This window comes from Trichosurus vulpecula, chromosome 5 (genome assembly GCF_011100635.1).
Source record: "Trichosurus vulpecula isolate mTriVul1 chromosome 5, mTriVul1.pri, whole genome shotgun sequence".
Classification (NCBI taxonomy): Eukaryota; Metazoa; Chordata; class Mammalia; order Diprotodontia; family Phalangeridae; genus Trichosurus; species Trichosurus vulpecula.
Window position 1 is genome coordinate 285,396,174 of NC_050577.1, and position 15,707 is coordinate 285,411,880.

A 15,707-nucleotide genomic window follows, 5' to 3' on the forward strand; every position below is an offset into this window, starting at 1 on the left:
GTCTTGTACATAGTTAGCATTTAATAAATGCTTGCTGACTTGGCTGTCTACTGCACCGCCATGCTGCTTTCTTTAATTTTAAAATGGGAATTAAAATATATCCTAGCTTCTTTAAAATGCCTTTTGGGGGATTGTGTGAATTTGCTTTTTTGGAAGTCCCCCCTCCCTTGCTGGAATCAGCCCCCATCCCCACCCCCAGCCAGGTTGTGATAATGAGGTTCCCTGCTTCCCCCTGACAGGCAACCTCATAAAGAAGGACAGCACCAACCCCAGAGGCCTTCCTGGGCTTCCCTAAAGCAACATTGCTTAGGCCAGTCCTATTTTTTACAATGGGTTTTCTCTTTGATGAGTGGACAGTGTGATCCCCAGGGTGAGGAATTCACAGAGGGTAGAGGATTTGCAGTAGCAGCAGCTCAAGAAGGGGGTGGGGAGGGGGGAACTGCAGGGGCTTCCTGGAGGGGATGGGCTTCTGGGGGCCCCCTGGGGGGGATGGTCAGGGCTCTGGGGGCCTCCTAAGGAGGAAGGCTCACAGGCCCTCCTGGGGTGAGGTGTGATGGCACTTGGGGACCTCCAGGAGGGGACCAGGCTCAAGGGGCTTCTGGCACTGTGACTTCAGGGCCCAGGCTGTCCCCCAGGACCGTCAGGTGCCAAGCACTTGTGGCAGCCAATCCCTCTTTCCTTCCTGATGGGTTGAATTTCTTTTCTTACAGGATCAGCAAGTTTATGAAAGACAAAGAGCAGAGTTCTGTCCTCATCACTCTGCTCCTTCCTTTCTTGCACCGAAGCAACATTGCTGAGGTAGGTGCATGTCTGGCATCATCCAAGTGAGATGGGGATGGCGTGGTTGGACAGCAGTTTGTTTGAAAAAGATCTGGGGGCTTTAGTGAATTTGCAGGGTCATAGGGATGACCATGAGCTTGTGGCTGATCACCATCTGCTCTGCCCTGGTCAGCCTGCACCAATTAGAGGGCAACCCCAGTGGAGAAAAGCTTCAAGTTCATGCCACTTGAGAGTTGGCTGAAAGAGCTAGGGAGGCTCAGCCTCGAGATAAGACAAGGTTGTAGTGCTCAGGCAGATGGATGCATGGAGCCATCCTCTTTTCTGGGGGGGGCGCTGTCCTGTGGAGCTTAGCTCTTGGGCCTGATGTCAGGAACACCTTCTTACCAGTGGTTGCCAACCAGAGGGAGAGTAGGCTGCCTTTGCTGGCCGGGTTTCCCCTTTTGGGGGAGATCAGTAAGCAGACACTCGATGTTGTCAAAATATTTTGGAAATAACCCTGTTTTCCAGAGCTAAAGCCCAGCAAGCAGGCTGTGCCCCGAGCCTGACATAACAACAGTCCTTGGTGCTCTGGACAAGCTCACCCTCTGGCAAAGTGTAGTACACCGCACTCGGTGTTCACCCAGGACAGTTTTCCTCACCATCCACTCACACTGTGTTTGTGAGAAATACTGAAGATCTAAGAAAGGGTGGCCACTATAGATAAAAGTAATTATCTTCCCTCTAATGATGATGGTGTGTCTTAGGTGGCATTCAAGTCTACTTTGTTGGGAAAACCCTGCTGTAGGACAACTGGAGGAGCAGAAATGGAAATACTGACAATTAACATTAGTTGGGCTGCCATACAGCCACAGGAGAAAGGGTAAGAGGGATAGAGAAAAACTGCCCAAACACACGGCTCAAGCCTCAAGAATCTGGTCGGCTGATTTCTCCATTTCAGCCTGTCCTCGCCCTCACTGGGTGACCTCCTGTGGATACCATTTCATTCATCTGATGGGTGAATAAGTCAGTAAAACAGGATTTGCCTTTAGCAACTGGATTTTGTTTAAAAAAAAAACAACCCATAAACTTGAGCTTAATTTTTGGAACTTGATCCTTGCCCTTACCACCAGTAACAACAGCTTGTACTTAGAAACGCTTTAAGGTTTGCAGAGTGCTTTACAAATATTATTTTGTCCTCACGGCAGTCCTGGGAAGTAGGTGTTGTCATCATCATCATTTTACAGATGAGCTAACTGAGACAGTATAAATGACTCGCCCAGGGTCACCCAGCTAGTAAGTGTCTGAGGCTGAATTTGAACTCAGATCTTCCTGACTCCAGGCCCAGTGGTCCATCCGTTGTGCAACCTAGCAGCCTCAGAAACTACGGTGAAAGGATCGGAGATTATCACTTAGAAGTCATATAGGTGAACCTCGTCATCTTGTAGATGAAGGCCCGGAGGTTAGGGGGGCTTATTCAACATCACACACTTAGTAAGGGTTGGAGCTGGGATTTGAACCCAGGCCCTCCAGGTCCAAATCTGGAGTTCTCTCCTTTGCACCACAACAGCTTGTCGATCCAGAGATGGAAGGAACTTTCGTGCTCATCACAGCTAAATCCCTTCATTTTACACATGTTAGAATATAGTTGTGTGTAGTGGTTTGTTTTATCCCAGGCTTGATTGTGATTTCTTTCCTTTTCTCTGTGAATTTCAGTTTGTCAGTCTATCCATGCTTATCCATATGGATACCAAATAGAATGGAAGCCCCTTGAGGGCTGGGGTTGTTTCCTTTTCTGATTTTGTGTCCCCCGTATTGGACATAGAGTCAAATGCTTAGCAAACGCTTGTTGACTTTAGGTTTTCCTGCATCACAGGCTCCTTGGAGGTGCTTATAGATGAGGGTGGGCTGGTTTTAGGACAGTACAGATTATATTGAGTAAAGGGGGCTGTTTCAGAACATTTAAGGCAGAGCCAAGAAGCAATCCCCCTTTCCTCAAGTTATTTTCAGCTTAATTGTTTACTGTTATTTTTTTTATTTTGAAAGTTCATGTCTAAGCACATGAGGTTTTTAAAAAAAATCATTCTCTTGCTTTTCTTCTTATAGATTCATAGCTCTTATTTGACCAGAATAGAAAAGGCTCTTCCTTCTCTCTTACTAGAATCAGTCAACTATAGCTTAAATTAATTTGAGTTGGAAAGTCTCATAGAGATCACTTCACCCATTCCATTCATTTTTGCAGATGAGGAAACTGAGTCTTGGATCAGTGATGTGAGCTGCCCTAAGGCACATAGCTGTATAGTTATGATAGAGGCCAGTCTTTGGACCAAGCCTTGTGTTTGCCCCGAAGGGAAGGAAGAAACTGCCTTAGATAAGACTACACTTAATTTCCAAAGAGGCCTAGGTTTTGTGGCTAATTAAAGCGCTAAGCATTTAAAAACAATTTGTAGAAACTGTAATCAGAGGGTGAACCACACACCTGCAGGTAATTGCATTGGAGGAGTGAGAGAGAGATCAGGTGGCTGTGTCCCATCCCTTGGCCTCCTCCTTGGCATTGTTCTCCCCAATTCTGAAACTCTCTGCCTTTCCGTCCTTTAGGACACTGAGATTGATATCCTGGTGACTGTACAGAACCTGTTAAAGAATTGTCACGACCCAACGAGTTTCCTGAAGCCTCTCTCAAAGCTTTTCTCCGTCATTCAGAACAAAATGTCCCGACAGATGCTGTGTACGGTTTTTCAGGTAGGTACACGTGGTGTTTTAGCAGCAATTGGCCTTTCATTTTGTAGAAAAGTAACAGGGTGTTTCAAGCTCGGTTTTTATTTTATCTCATCCTCGATCTGTCAGCTTTGTATAAGGAGCTGGAAAGCAGTGATGGCCATGATTCAAACACCCAAATGAATCTGGATTCTCACTGATTTGGGTGGGCCCTCTGATGATACAGATTGCAGCCCATCCATATCTGCCCCTTTGCTGGGACTCTTGTCTGTGTCCTCCCATAAATTTGTCCCCAGAGGCCACCTACATTCAGCAATCTTCTTTTTCTCCCCAATTCATTGGAGAAATATTTTCTGATACTTAATCTAATTTCTCAACCATTTTTTTTTAAATTTTAGACGCTTTCTGATTATGAGAGTCGATTGGAATACATTACAGAAGTAGTCAAGGTTTGTAAATAATTCATTCTTTTCCCTTGGAAATGCATATTTTTAAGCCTTTAGTTTGTACACCACCTATTTGATACAGATAGGATTATGATGCCCAGTCCTTGATAGGTCCCTGGCTTCATCAGCGTGGTGCTTTCCTTCTGGGGATACAGATTCTGTACCTTCTTCATGTCTTCCTAGTAAATCTGTTGGTCATCCCTGAATTTAGCTAGGCTGCTCTTCAGCTGATGGCCATGTTCAGTCTGCCATGGTGCCTTCTTCACCCAAGTAGTTCAGTTGGGTCAGGCCTGCCGGTATATTTGCTCCCCTGGCTTAGCCTGGCAAAGCTTGAAGCCATCCCTACATCATAGGAAGGCTTCAGAGGATGAGTGTGGTCAAGCCTAGGCCAGAATGCCATTTCTTTATGATTAAAAACCAATTCATGGTTTCAATTATGTGCTTCCTCTAGCTGAATGCCTTTGATCAGAGACACCTGGATGACATCAACTTTGACATTCGTTTGTCAGCTTTCCAGAAAATCACCTCTTACATTAAGGAGATGGAAACCGTAGATATCACCTACTTGGTTCCCGTCATGCACAATTGTTTCTACACGTTACAGGTGAGTCATTACAGCAGAACTAGATGGTGGGTTATTTTAATTTGACTGTTGCCTTTTGTGGTGAGTGGTTTTTTTGGTCATTAAAGGTCATGTCTCAACATCCATTAAACACACACACGATTTTCAAGCTCTTTACGTGTGGCATGTATATTTGGGTGGGTGTGTCTAGTAGACATAAGTAAACAAAATATTATGTTGACACAATTTTGAGATGATGTGGTATGATGCAAAGAGCCTTAGGTGAAAATCCTCCTTTGGACATTTAGGACCCTTGTGACCTTGGACAAGTCTCTTAACTCTCATAGGTGTCAACTTTCTCGAATTTCACGCAAGGGGGTTAGGCTGGATGGCTGTCTCTGAGGCCCCTCCCAGTTCCTCACCTATTATCCTGTGTTCTTGTAAGGGCATCAGGACATTATAAAGCAATGTGTCCTGTGTGATGGGTAGGGGAGAATACTGTCATTGCCTGGGACAAGCAGGGAAAACCACATAGGAGGTGGTATCATAGTCATGGGAGGCTCTTCTAGGCTTTGCTTTGGGTGTTTGGTGAACAAAACAAGGAGGAGAAAAGTGTGTTAGAGGTTAGAAAGTTTGTTTGGGGCATAGATCTGGGAAGGGAAATGGTCTGAGGAGACTGAAAAGGTGTGGGGGCCCTGGATGGGAGGTTCTGGCCTTCCCCGAGAAGGACGTGCCAAGGATCACAGACTGAGAGAGGGGAGAGTCCTGTGAGACCGGCTGGTCACGCATCATTACACAGGAAACCTAGGGGGTCAGTGCAGGTTCTCAGGCTTCCACTTGACCACATTGCATCTTCCATGGATGTTATTTTGGTTTATCGCCATCTTTTAGGATTTTGTTCCTTATTCCATGGAATAACCATCTCTTTTTGCTTGTAGTCTTACTGAGCTCTTGCTGTATGTGAAAAAACACCTCAGGAAACTCATTGTCCAAAAGATTCCCACCCACCCCCCACCCACCCCCCCCCCCCCCCGCTGAGCCCCTGTGAGATGGCTAGGCGGGCCTCAGAGCCAAAAAGACCTGGGCTCCTGTGAGGTTGTGCCAGTTGCTTAAATCTCAGGGTTCCTGGCAACCCCCAGACACTAGTCCCCTTACCCCTGCAGAGGAGTTGCCAGCGTGTGTCAGGAGAGGGAAGTTCCATGGGCCAGTGGAGTCACGAATTTGGTCCCGTTCCCTCTTAATCATTCAAACTCAATTTTCATTGAAGAGAAGGGGAATATGAATAAACACACACGCACGCACATTTTTAGAAGTCTGATGAAAACATACAATCTCCTAGATTCACACATACTGTCTAGTATGTCACTGCTCTCTGTTCTGTTTTTTCTGTCAGTCCAGTTGTTCAAGGTCTCTTCCCCCTGAAGCTAGGAGGTATGTAGGTGCTTCTGTAAGAGTTGATTCTGTGTGTCCATGGTTGTCATTCGATGCTGCCTGGTCCTGGTTCAGAATTCAGACGTAGGCATTCTGATCTGAGTCTGTGGAGTCGGTCATTTCCTGTTGGAAAGTAGAACCTCCTGTGGTCCCTTTAGATGGTCAGACATGATGGTTAGCCCAGCTTGCTCTGCGACTAATGTTTGCCCCTCCTTCTGCTTCTCAGCTGAAGGACATGGCCCTGAGTGACAGCGCCAGCCTGTGCTTGATGAGCATCATCCATCGGCTTGCAGCCCCAGACGTCAGCGAGGCACAGTACCGAGAAGTCATTCAGCGCACCCTCTTGGAGAACCTGAGGAAAGGCCTCAAGAGTCCCACCGAGGTGAGGGAGCAGGATTGCATGGAACAGCGCAGGAGCCCTCACCTCGAGAGCTGTGTGCTGGCCACAGTCTTAAAGATTCACATTTGTAAATTAACTTCAGCACATGAAGCACACCCTTCCAGTCCTTCCTCTCAAGTCTCATTCTTTTTCCTCTCTGATGGCTGTCTGCCTTGCCTCTGGCAGTTCTTCGTGGATTTCCTTGTGTTCCTCCTACCTGGCAGTCACGTGGCAGTGGAGCCTTCCCTTCCATGGGGCTGCCCCTTCCTTCTCCAGGCCCTGGGCTTGGGCACAGACCTTTGCTGCTGTGAGAGTCTTGGACTAGTGCTCTCTTTGTGTGTATTTGAAGACACTTTCAGGGGCCCTTTCCAGCAACAGAATCATTGTAAATAATTCTGCTTTGGACCTTTTGCAGTTTATTTCAAGAGAGGCCCTAAGTGGGCAGTCCTCCCAACAGTTAATAAGTGTGCCTGTTTGTTCTTAGTCTCACCAGCATTCAGTGTCATGGCAATGCTTTTTCCAGTGCTTAGTTGGGCGTCACCTGGCTGCTCCATGTTGCTGTAATTTGTGTCTCTTATTATATTGATCTTGAGTGTTTTTTCAAGTGATTATCAATAATTTGCATTCTTTTCAGAATTCATACAATTTGACCTTTCATCCATTGTGGATTAGGTTCGCAGTTACATTTATGTTTTAGACATCAAGGAGTTTTTTCTATTTTAAAAAGCAATATGTTTGATTTTTTTTTCCCTCCCTCGATTTGATATTTGCAGAGTATCCAGCAAGAATACACAACTTTACTTTCCTGTTTAATTCAAACCTTCCCATACCACCCAGAATTTAAAGACTTGGTTCAGCTTAGTGACTTCAGTGATCCTGAAATGGACTTTTTTGAGAACATGAAACACATTCAGGTAAGTACTGCCTCTGCTTTCCTCCCCCATTAACACTATAATTAGGTGGTTCCCAGAGTCTAGGTTTCATTGGATCTCATCTTTACAAAGTGTTGTGTAAGTACAAACAGCTGCTTCCACTTGTCGGACTTTTTGGTAGTGTCATAGAGGCAGGAGGGCCTAGGGATGGGGTTCTTGGGGCTTCATTGTTCCCTCTGAGCTCCCTCCCAGCTGCACATCTAGGCCCCGAGGATCCCGTTGGGGACATGTTCTAAGGGTTGCAGGCTGTGACATCCCAGGCCGGTGCAGCAGAGCGTCCTCAGGTGCACTCTTAGGGAGAGGGGCCCTGAAGAGCCTTCTCAGTGTGGAAGAGGCCTCCTCCCCCAACATAGGATGAGAGTGGGAGAAGAGCCTGCTGTGGGCACTCTTTTTTCCATGTGAGTTTCTCACCCATCTAATTTAATTTTCAATATCTTTTTAGATCCACCGGAGAGCCAGAGCTTTGAAGAAACTAGGCAAGCGTCTGATGGAGGGCAAGATTGTTCTGTCTTCCAGATCTCTCCAGAATTACATCATGCCCTATGCCACAACGCCAATTTTTGATGAGAAGATGCTTAAGGTAGGTGTTTATAAAGGAGAGATAGCATCTGTGTGAGCCCACCTGGGATTCCTTTAGCGGTCCGGCCCCTGTGATGAGCCACAGGCAGCTCTGGGTGTGGGGATGAAACAGCAAAGAGGAAAGCCCACCTGAGCGCACATGTGCACGCACACACGAGGTAGCATCAAGTTCAGTGACGTGACCAGGGTCACCTAACTGCTGTGAGAACTGAGGCTTCCCTCTGCTCCTCTGTAACGTGAGGGTCGGCCCCAACAATCCCAAAGGCCCTTCCAGCCCCCCTTCTGGCTCTTTCTGCAGCCCCTCCCTGCCTTTCTTGGACTCAGGCTTGGCAGAGTCATTGGGTCATTGCAGGGGAGGCTTGAAGGAATACCAACCATGTGTGGGGATTTTAGCCTGCTTTTTTTCTCTCAGTTTTGGGTGCTTTTGTAAAAGAGTACCTTGTACTTTGTAGGGCTCACATTATCAAATGATACAAAGCACCAGAGAAAAGTGGGGCAGCAGGAGTAGAGAGCAGAATAGTTAGCAAAATCTGTGCAGATTGTTAACCTCCCAGGCTTTCAGTCTTGAGGGCTGGGTGGAAAGGGTGTGTCTGGTATGGGCTGGACCAGATGGGGGTTCTTAACTTTTTTGTATCTTGGACCCCTTTATCAATCTGGCAAAGCCTATAGACCTCCTTTAATGATGTTTTAAATACATAAAATAAAGTGCATTGGATTATAGAGGAAACCAACTATAATAAAATACAGTCATCAAAACATTTTAAAAAACAAGTTCACATACATAGAAGAGGAACCCCTGGACTAGAGGTTCCCTAGCTTCTTAGCTCTGTCCTAAAAAACATGTAATTCTTTTCTGGGTATTTAAAAAGAGTGAATTACCTGTGTAAACAAAGGGTAGCGGGTCATATTTCAGGTATGCAAAAGTGAAGCTGATTAGGAGTGGTAACTGAAGAGGCAGCCCCAGACAGTACAGACCTTCTCTAGCTCTGGCCTCTTTGCTCAGGTCTTGCTGCCTGTGAGACGTCCTCCTCCTTGCTCTGGGGTTGTCCTCACTGAGATACCTTCTCCCTATGTGACTATACTTTGGATTGTCTTTCCTGTCTGGATCTTGTCCATTCTCACTGCCCTGTCAGTGGTTAAATGAACTGGGAAGTTCAGAGGTCTTGGTGTAATCCTCCTAGTATGTAGGCTTTTAGATTGCTTGTTAGCCTCATGCTTCTCTCCCACCTCTGTGCCTTTGCCAAGGCAGTCCCCACGGTCCTGGAATGTGGTCCCTCCCCACTTGTGTCTGTCTCTGAGAGTCCTTAGCTTTCTGCAGGCCCACCTCCATGGCCACCTCCTGCTCCCCATCTTGCTAACACCCTCCCACCTGTTGGTGCTGCTCCCTCCCTCCGTAGATTCTCTCTTCCTCCCTCATCTGTGTACCCCTGAGGGAATGGAAGCTCCCCAAAGGCAAGAATGCTTATCATTGTTTCTCTTTCTGTGCTGTTGCCTAGTTTTGTCCCCTGTGCATGCATAGTAGGTGCTTCCTAAAAGGATTGTTCATTGAGCCAACTCTTCTTATTTTGTTTTGTAGCATGAAAACATAACAACGGCTTCCATGGAGCTCATTGGAGCCATTTGCAGGCACCTTTCCTGGTCAGGATATATATATTACTTGAAGTATTTCATTCACGTTTTGCACACTGGACAGATCAATCAGAAGCTGGGCGTCAGGTATGGTTGCACCCAAACCCATGCTTTAAAGTCTCTCACTGACATCTTTTAGTGACTGAAATTTATTATTTAGAAATTAAAATAATCAGTGTGCATTATGCGTATTTAAGTCAAATAGAAATAAACCCAACGAAGTTTGAAGTTTTACCCTTGCCTCTTGATACTATGTTTTCAAAACAACCAAATAACCTTAATTAAGCTAATAGCCCTACTTGTTTCTTTGTTGATAGCTTGTTAGTCACAGTTTTAGAAGCTTTCCATTTTGACCATGGAACTCTTGAGAAGCAAATGGAAAAATTACAGAATGAAGAAAGTAAGTTTTTTCTTGTACAACTTTTTAACCAAATTTTCATGTTTTTTGTAATTTACTGCCATGTGTCAGTCATTTATTCAGTTCCACAGACATTTATGGAAGGTTTGTTCTGTGCCAGGCTTTGAATACAAAGACAGTAACAAAAACTGGTACATGCCCTCAGGGAGCGTACATTCAGTCATTTTCAGATGGGTCGGACTCTCCGTGCCCCATTTGGGGTTTTTTGGCAAAGATGCGGAGTCAGTTGACCTTTCCTTCTCCAGCTCATTTCGTTGTTATTGTTATTAATAACAGCAATAAAACAATTACTGTAATTTCATTAAACAGGCATTAGGTAACAGCTTGTGAACCACATACAAGTGGTTGTGGCTTTCCTACTAATCTCAGAGAGCCACACCTTCTAAAGCAAAGTTAGGACCTTTATATTAACTCACTAGTTGGACAGTCAGCTAGGTAGGGCGGTGGGTAGAGTGGAGGGCTGAGCCTGGAGTCAGGAAGACTCATCTTTCTGTGTGCAAATCCAGCCTTAGGCATTTACCAGCTGTGTGACCCTGAGCAAGTCACATTACCCTGTTTGCCTTGGTTTCCTCATCTGTAAAATGAACTGGAGAAGGAAATGGCATAGCACTCCAGGGTCTCTGTCAAGAAAACCCCAAATGGGGTCACAAAGAGTTGGACACAACTGAAACAGCTGAACAACATTCCATGTTAAAGGAGACCAAACTAGCGTGATCAAATGCATCTTTCTTTTCCTTGTGGTCAAGAACTGAGTTAAAGAGTTTAAAATTGGCTAATAGCTTGTTTTTTGGCATCCTCACTCATGGAGAAAGGTTGATTTCAATGAATGAATATCTAGAAATGCTGTTGCATTCATTTTAAAGGAAACCCTACCCTAGACTAGGGGTTCTGATCCTGGCTGTATCCTTTGCTAGCTGTGTGACCTGGACTGAGTGTCTTCTTGTCCCTGGGTCTTAAGTTTCCCATCTTTCAGAAGGGCAGCGATGTGAACCAGGTGTCCTTCAGCTGTCCTTCTAAGTAAGGGTGGTAGCACTCCATGACGGAAGGTCCTGAACAAGTGAGTTGTGCCGGCTAGGAATCGGCCGGGTTGCTTTGTCGTTGAGAGCCAGCCGGATGGGAGGTGGATGGGGCGTATGCCTTGTCCTGTGCTCAGGCAAGACCCGGGACTGAACCCGGGCACCCAGACACCCAAGGGCTCTGTGGTCCCACGGGAAGAATGCCAGAGTTTAGTCCTTTAGCTTCAGTGAACCTCAGTTTGCTCACCTGTAAGCTGGTACAATAATGCACCTTCCAAAGTTGTTAGTCGGATCAAATGAGGTAAAAATATATGTAAACTCTTGGTACATCCAAAAAGCACTATGAAAATGTTTCTTCCTCTTGTTTTTCTTATTATCACGATTATTTACGTACTGAATGAAATCATTTGCTTGTCTAAAGCCATATTTTCTTGGCTAACTCTTTTTACTAATTGTGTAATATCTTGAAGCAGAGAGGTGTAGTGGAAAGAGCCCAGCTCTGGAGTCAGAGCATTGGGGCTCAGATCCCACCTGGTGCCCATATAACTTTGGATAAGTCACTTCTCCTCTCCTGGACCCCCCCCCGGGCCTCAGTTTCCTCATCTGTAAAATGAGGCTGTTGGATTAAATGACCCACTGAGATCTTTCCCAGCCCTCAAGTCTATGATCTTGTGAATTCTAACTTTTACTCATTGTTGGCCTTGGGCCAGTCACTCAAATCCTTGACCATCATCTTCCTCATCTTTCAGTGGGGATAATGATAGTAGCACCTTCTTCCCGGGATCATGAGGGTCAAGTGAGGTCATAGAGGATGTGAAGTTTTGACAGCCTTAAAGCATGGTGTTATTCAAGTCTCCCTCCCATCCAACTGGCTCCCAATGACAAAGCAACCCGGTGGATTCCCAGAAGGACAGACCGTTATAGCCAGAGGACACCTGGCTCACAACTCCAGGTCACACAGCTAGCAAGGGATACAGCCAGGATCAGAACCTCTGGCCTAGGGTTTCCTTTAAAATGAATGAAACAGCACTTCTTGAGATTTCACTAATTGAAACCAACCTTTCCGCTTGAGTGTTAGTAGTAGGGTGATGATCACTGTGATTATTGTCAGGGATTTTCAGGCTGAAAAGGACCTTAAAATGCTCGGATCTGTACCTACCCCTCGTTTTGCAAATGAGGAGACTGAGGATCCAAGAACCGACCTACCCCAAAGCACATCTGTCAGTAAGCTGGGATTCAAAGCCAGACCCTCTGACTCCTAATCTGTCACCCTCATCTGTGCACCAGTGCAGCCCCTCCTGCTTTATTACAGAAGTTTCTGCAACTTGTGAAATTTGGCGGGTGTACAAATATTTGGGAGTTTTAGCTAACTTCATCATGCCCCTAAAGAGGTTCCTGTTGGGACATTTTATTATTCTCATTATTACATGGCTAAGGGAGACAGAGCCGTGAACTACCAGTCAGTGTGGTGGGTGGAAGAGTCCTCCAAAGGGATGTGCTTCTTGCATGGGCCAGTGAATCCTGGCCCTGGGAGTCAGGCTGGAGAGGCACCGTTCTTTTTGATGTTGGCTCATGTTCTCAGTGCCCTTCTGTGAAATCATGTGGATTAACAATAATGAACCTGAGAGGTAGAAGGTAAGGTCTTGGTCATCTTAAGGCCAGGGAGGTTTTAGTAAGAAGGACCCTTGGTATTTCCTTGCTATGGGACCTTGGGGCAAATCACTTCATCTCCAGGGTCTCAGTTTCCTCATTTGTAGAATGGGAGGCTGGATGAGATGTATGTCCTCTGAGGTGCCTTTCCAGTTCTTTGTGATCCTTTAAGTCACTTCAAGTCGCTGTAAATAACTTCTCTGGGCCTTGGTTTCCTCATCTGAAAAAGGAGGAGGCTGTATCCCTTCAAGCTCTCCTTGACTAGATTTTCTTCCATGAATGAAATCTTACGCTAAGCCATTAAAAACCTCCAAATCAAGAGAATTCCTACATAGAACTTCTAGTTGCCAGTGTTTTTTCTTTTTATGAGTGTGAGCTGTGCTATTATCATGCCTCGTTAATTTTTTCTGGGGGCTGTTTTTCTCTCCTTCATGCATACAGATGCCATGGAGGTGGATGTGCCAGCGGAGCATGAAGCCATGGAATTGGATCACACCAGTGAAGAGGAGAAGGAGAAGGAAGAAGAAGAAAGAAGGAAGAGTTTGTCTGAGGCGGATGAGAACCTCCCAGGGCAAGCCCAGGAGGTGTCTGCCCCTGAGGACATTGCCCAGGTGTTTTCTGGCCTCCCTAAGAGCAAAGAAGAGCTGGAGAATTTGATTAAGCAGATTCACAAGACCATCACCAGCAGCATCCTGCCCAAGCTTCACAAATGCCTTTCTGCTACGGTAGGTAATCCTTCTGAGCACGTGGGGGAGTGGATGAGGGCTGCTCTTCACAAACCCTCCCCGCCCCGGCGTTCAGTCCCCAAGGAGTCTATTCGGAGTCTGTTCTTGGCCAGTTATTTTCTAAACGTAGCTTTGTCTTTCTTAGCCTGCTGGGATCGAGGAGGGGCCGAATTGCCATTGGCAGCAGAATTCCCTAGGATAGGATTTAGCTGAAAAGCCGGAGGGAGCTTAGAGACCCTCGGGTCAAACGCGGATGTACTGAGGTACCGGGGCCTCAGAACCAGTCAGTGTCTCAGGGTTGCAAACCCGGTTCTTGCCCACTCCCCATCTAGTGCTTTGCTTGCTGCATCTTTCTGGCCCTCGTGATAGGGCTGTATCATGGTCTTGGCAGTGACTTCATACAATTTCTTCCCCCTTTTCTAATCACAGTATTCCTCACTTGTCTCCCTTTGTAAATTGGGGCAGGATTAGAGAATCTAAGGTCCCTTCCATCGTTAATATTCTGTGGTGCTAGTGAAATATCTCTGATTATCGTGACAAATAGATCAGTTTTTGGCTCTGGAGCAGAAGTGCCTTTGACACTCCAGGTGTCCACGCTGGTGCTCTCTATGTGGCAGTGGCATATGGATGGAATCCCAGGCTTTGGGTGACGATGACCTGGGTTCACATGTTTACTCAGACGTCGCTGCCTCCCTGTGTGGGCACCTCACTTCCCAGTGTCCCCACAACACCAAGTGACAGGCAAATGGTGGATTTTTTGGTTTGAAAGCTTTGGATTTGGGGTCTGACGTCCCTGAGGGTTCTTTAGAGCTTTAGAAAGCGACAAGTGGATTCTTTTGGTTTTCACTTTGTCCTCTACTTCTAAGAGATCTGGCAAGTCTTTATTTATTTTTGCTCGAGCTACAGAAAGTTCCCAGCTTTTCTCTTTGGTCATCGTTTCCAGGAAATGGGGTGATTCTTTCCTGTTTTCCAAGTCTGTCTGTGACCATCAGTTCCTTACTCTCTTTTGTCCAGCCCTTTTTTGCAGGGCTGGGCTGGACAGCAGGACCTCATACTGCTTCTCTTTGGTTTTCTTCATCATTTTTTTCAGTGGAATCTTCTCTGTATTTGCTGGGGGGGTGTGGGAGAGCTGGCGACCCCTCAGCCTTTCCTTTTGCCATCCTGGCCAGATGCGTGACCACCTGGTTGTGTTGTTAATGGTCTGCTTGGGGCCTTGGCCCACACCTCGTGGTGCTGCCACGGAGGAGGCTCTCAAGAAATGCTGGATGGGCGTAAGGGAAGCGAACTGAGCCGATAAAGTCACGGACCCTAGAAAGCGCTCCCCCTTCCAGCCTCGGGTGATGTCATTTCTAAAGTGCGGTCACCTGGCAGTTAGTCTCTGTTTGAGTCTAACCTGAATTTTTCTTGCAGACAAAAAGGGAGGAAGAACACAAGCTCATCAAGTCCAAGGTTGTCAACGATGAAGAGATCGTTCGCATCCCGTTGGCCTTTGCCATGGTCAAGCTGATGCAGTCCCTGCCCCAAGGAGTCATGGAAGCGAATCTGCCGAGGTACGTAGGCCTCCTGCCCAGTTAGCCCAGAAATGGATCTTCTGTCCTCAGACCGTTGATGGAAAAAGAATCGTTTTACCTAGATCATAATTGTCCTGGATTGTAGAGAGCGCTAGACTTGGAGGGAAGCCTGGGTTCAAATCTGGCCTCTTGACACATAATAACTGTGTTCATGGGCAAGCCGTTCACTTTTTTTAGTGTCCAGGGCAACTTCCTAAGAGGCAGGGACTTTAGTGTGATTATACCCACTTTATAGTTGAGAAAACGGAGGGTCACAGGGTTTAAGGTTTACAGTCACACAGCCTGTAAGTGTTGGAGGTGAGACTTGAACTCAGGTCTCCTCACTCCAAGCATGACAGCCCCTCTGGATTGTGAGTCATGGAACAGGTACAAATCTGCATCAGTTATGGGGGGAGTCTGTCCTTGGGAATTCCCTCCACTAATGGTGTCACAGGTACGGTCAGAAAGACTAAATACCAACAGTAACCCCAGAGGACCTGCTTCCTTCCTCAGGTCATGAAGTTCAAATGTAATGGGGCGTGGGCCTCAGAGGTCTGTGCGGATATGATTCCTAGTAACAACTTAGGCCCAAGGCCTTTCCTGGTTCTCCCAGCTCGGGGGCGGGGAGGTGGGTGGGTGGGAGTGGGGCATGTTTGTGCCACTCTGTTACATACAAATTGTTTTCGGTAGATTGTAAGCCCCATGAGGGCAGGGCCTATTAATTTTTGACCAGCCCCATCATGGTTCCAGACATGCACGGTAGCTGCTGCTTAATTATTTCATTGGTCTTCTCCTTTTCCTTCTTCCTCCTCAGCTTCAGATGTTAATACTGCACGCACAGGTCACTGCGCATCCTAACAGGGAGAGATGGTGTAAGTCCGTCTGCGCGAGGAAAGCATTGAGTTGGATTCTTTTT

At 46.5% G+C, this 15,707-nt stretch overlaps 1 protein-coding gene across 1 annotated transcript in view; it reads left to right on the plus strand.

Moving 5' to 3' along the window:
- The window catches only part of UTP20 (UTP20 small subunit processome component), a 103,838-nt gene that overhangs the window by 66,235 nt on the left and 21,896 nt on the right, over positions 1-15,707 (plus strand). Inside the window, exons 32-42 of the mRNA XM_036759382.1 lie at positions 711-798; positions 3,355-3,498; positions 3,873-3,923; positions 4,372-4,524; positions 6,140-6,295; positions 7,066-7,206; positions 7,667-7,804; positions 9,380-9,519; positions 9,750-9,832; positions 12,958-13,241; positions 14,652-14,791. Coding sequence (XP_036615277.1) covers positions 711-798; positions 3,355-3,498; positions 3,873-3,923; positions 4,372-4,524; positions 6,140-6,295; positions 7,066-7,206; positions 7,667-7,804; positions 9,380-9,519; positions 9,750-9,832; positions 12,958-13,241; positions 14,652-14,791 — 1,518 coding nt within the window. The remainder of the gene's footprint in view (positions 1-710; positions 799-3,354; positions 3,499-3,872; positions 3,924-4,371; positions 4,525-6,139; positions 6,296-7,065; positions 7,207-7,666; positions 7,805-9,379; positions 9,520-9,749; positions 9,833-12,957; positions 13,242-14,651; positions 14,792-15,707) is intronic.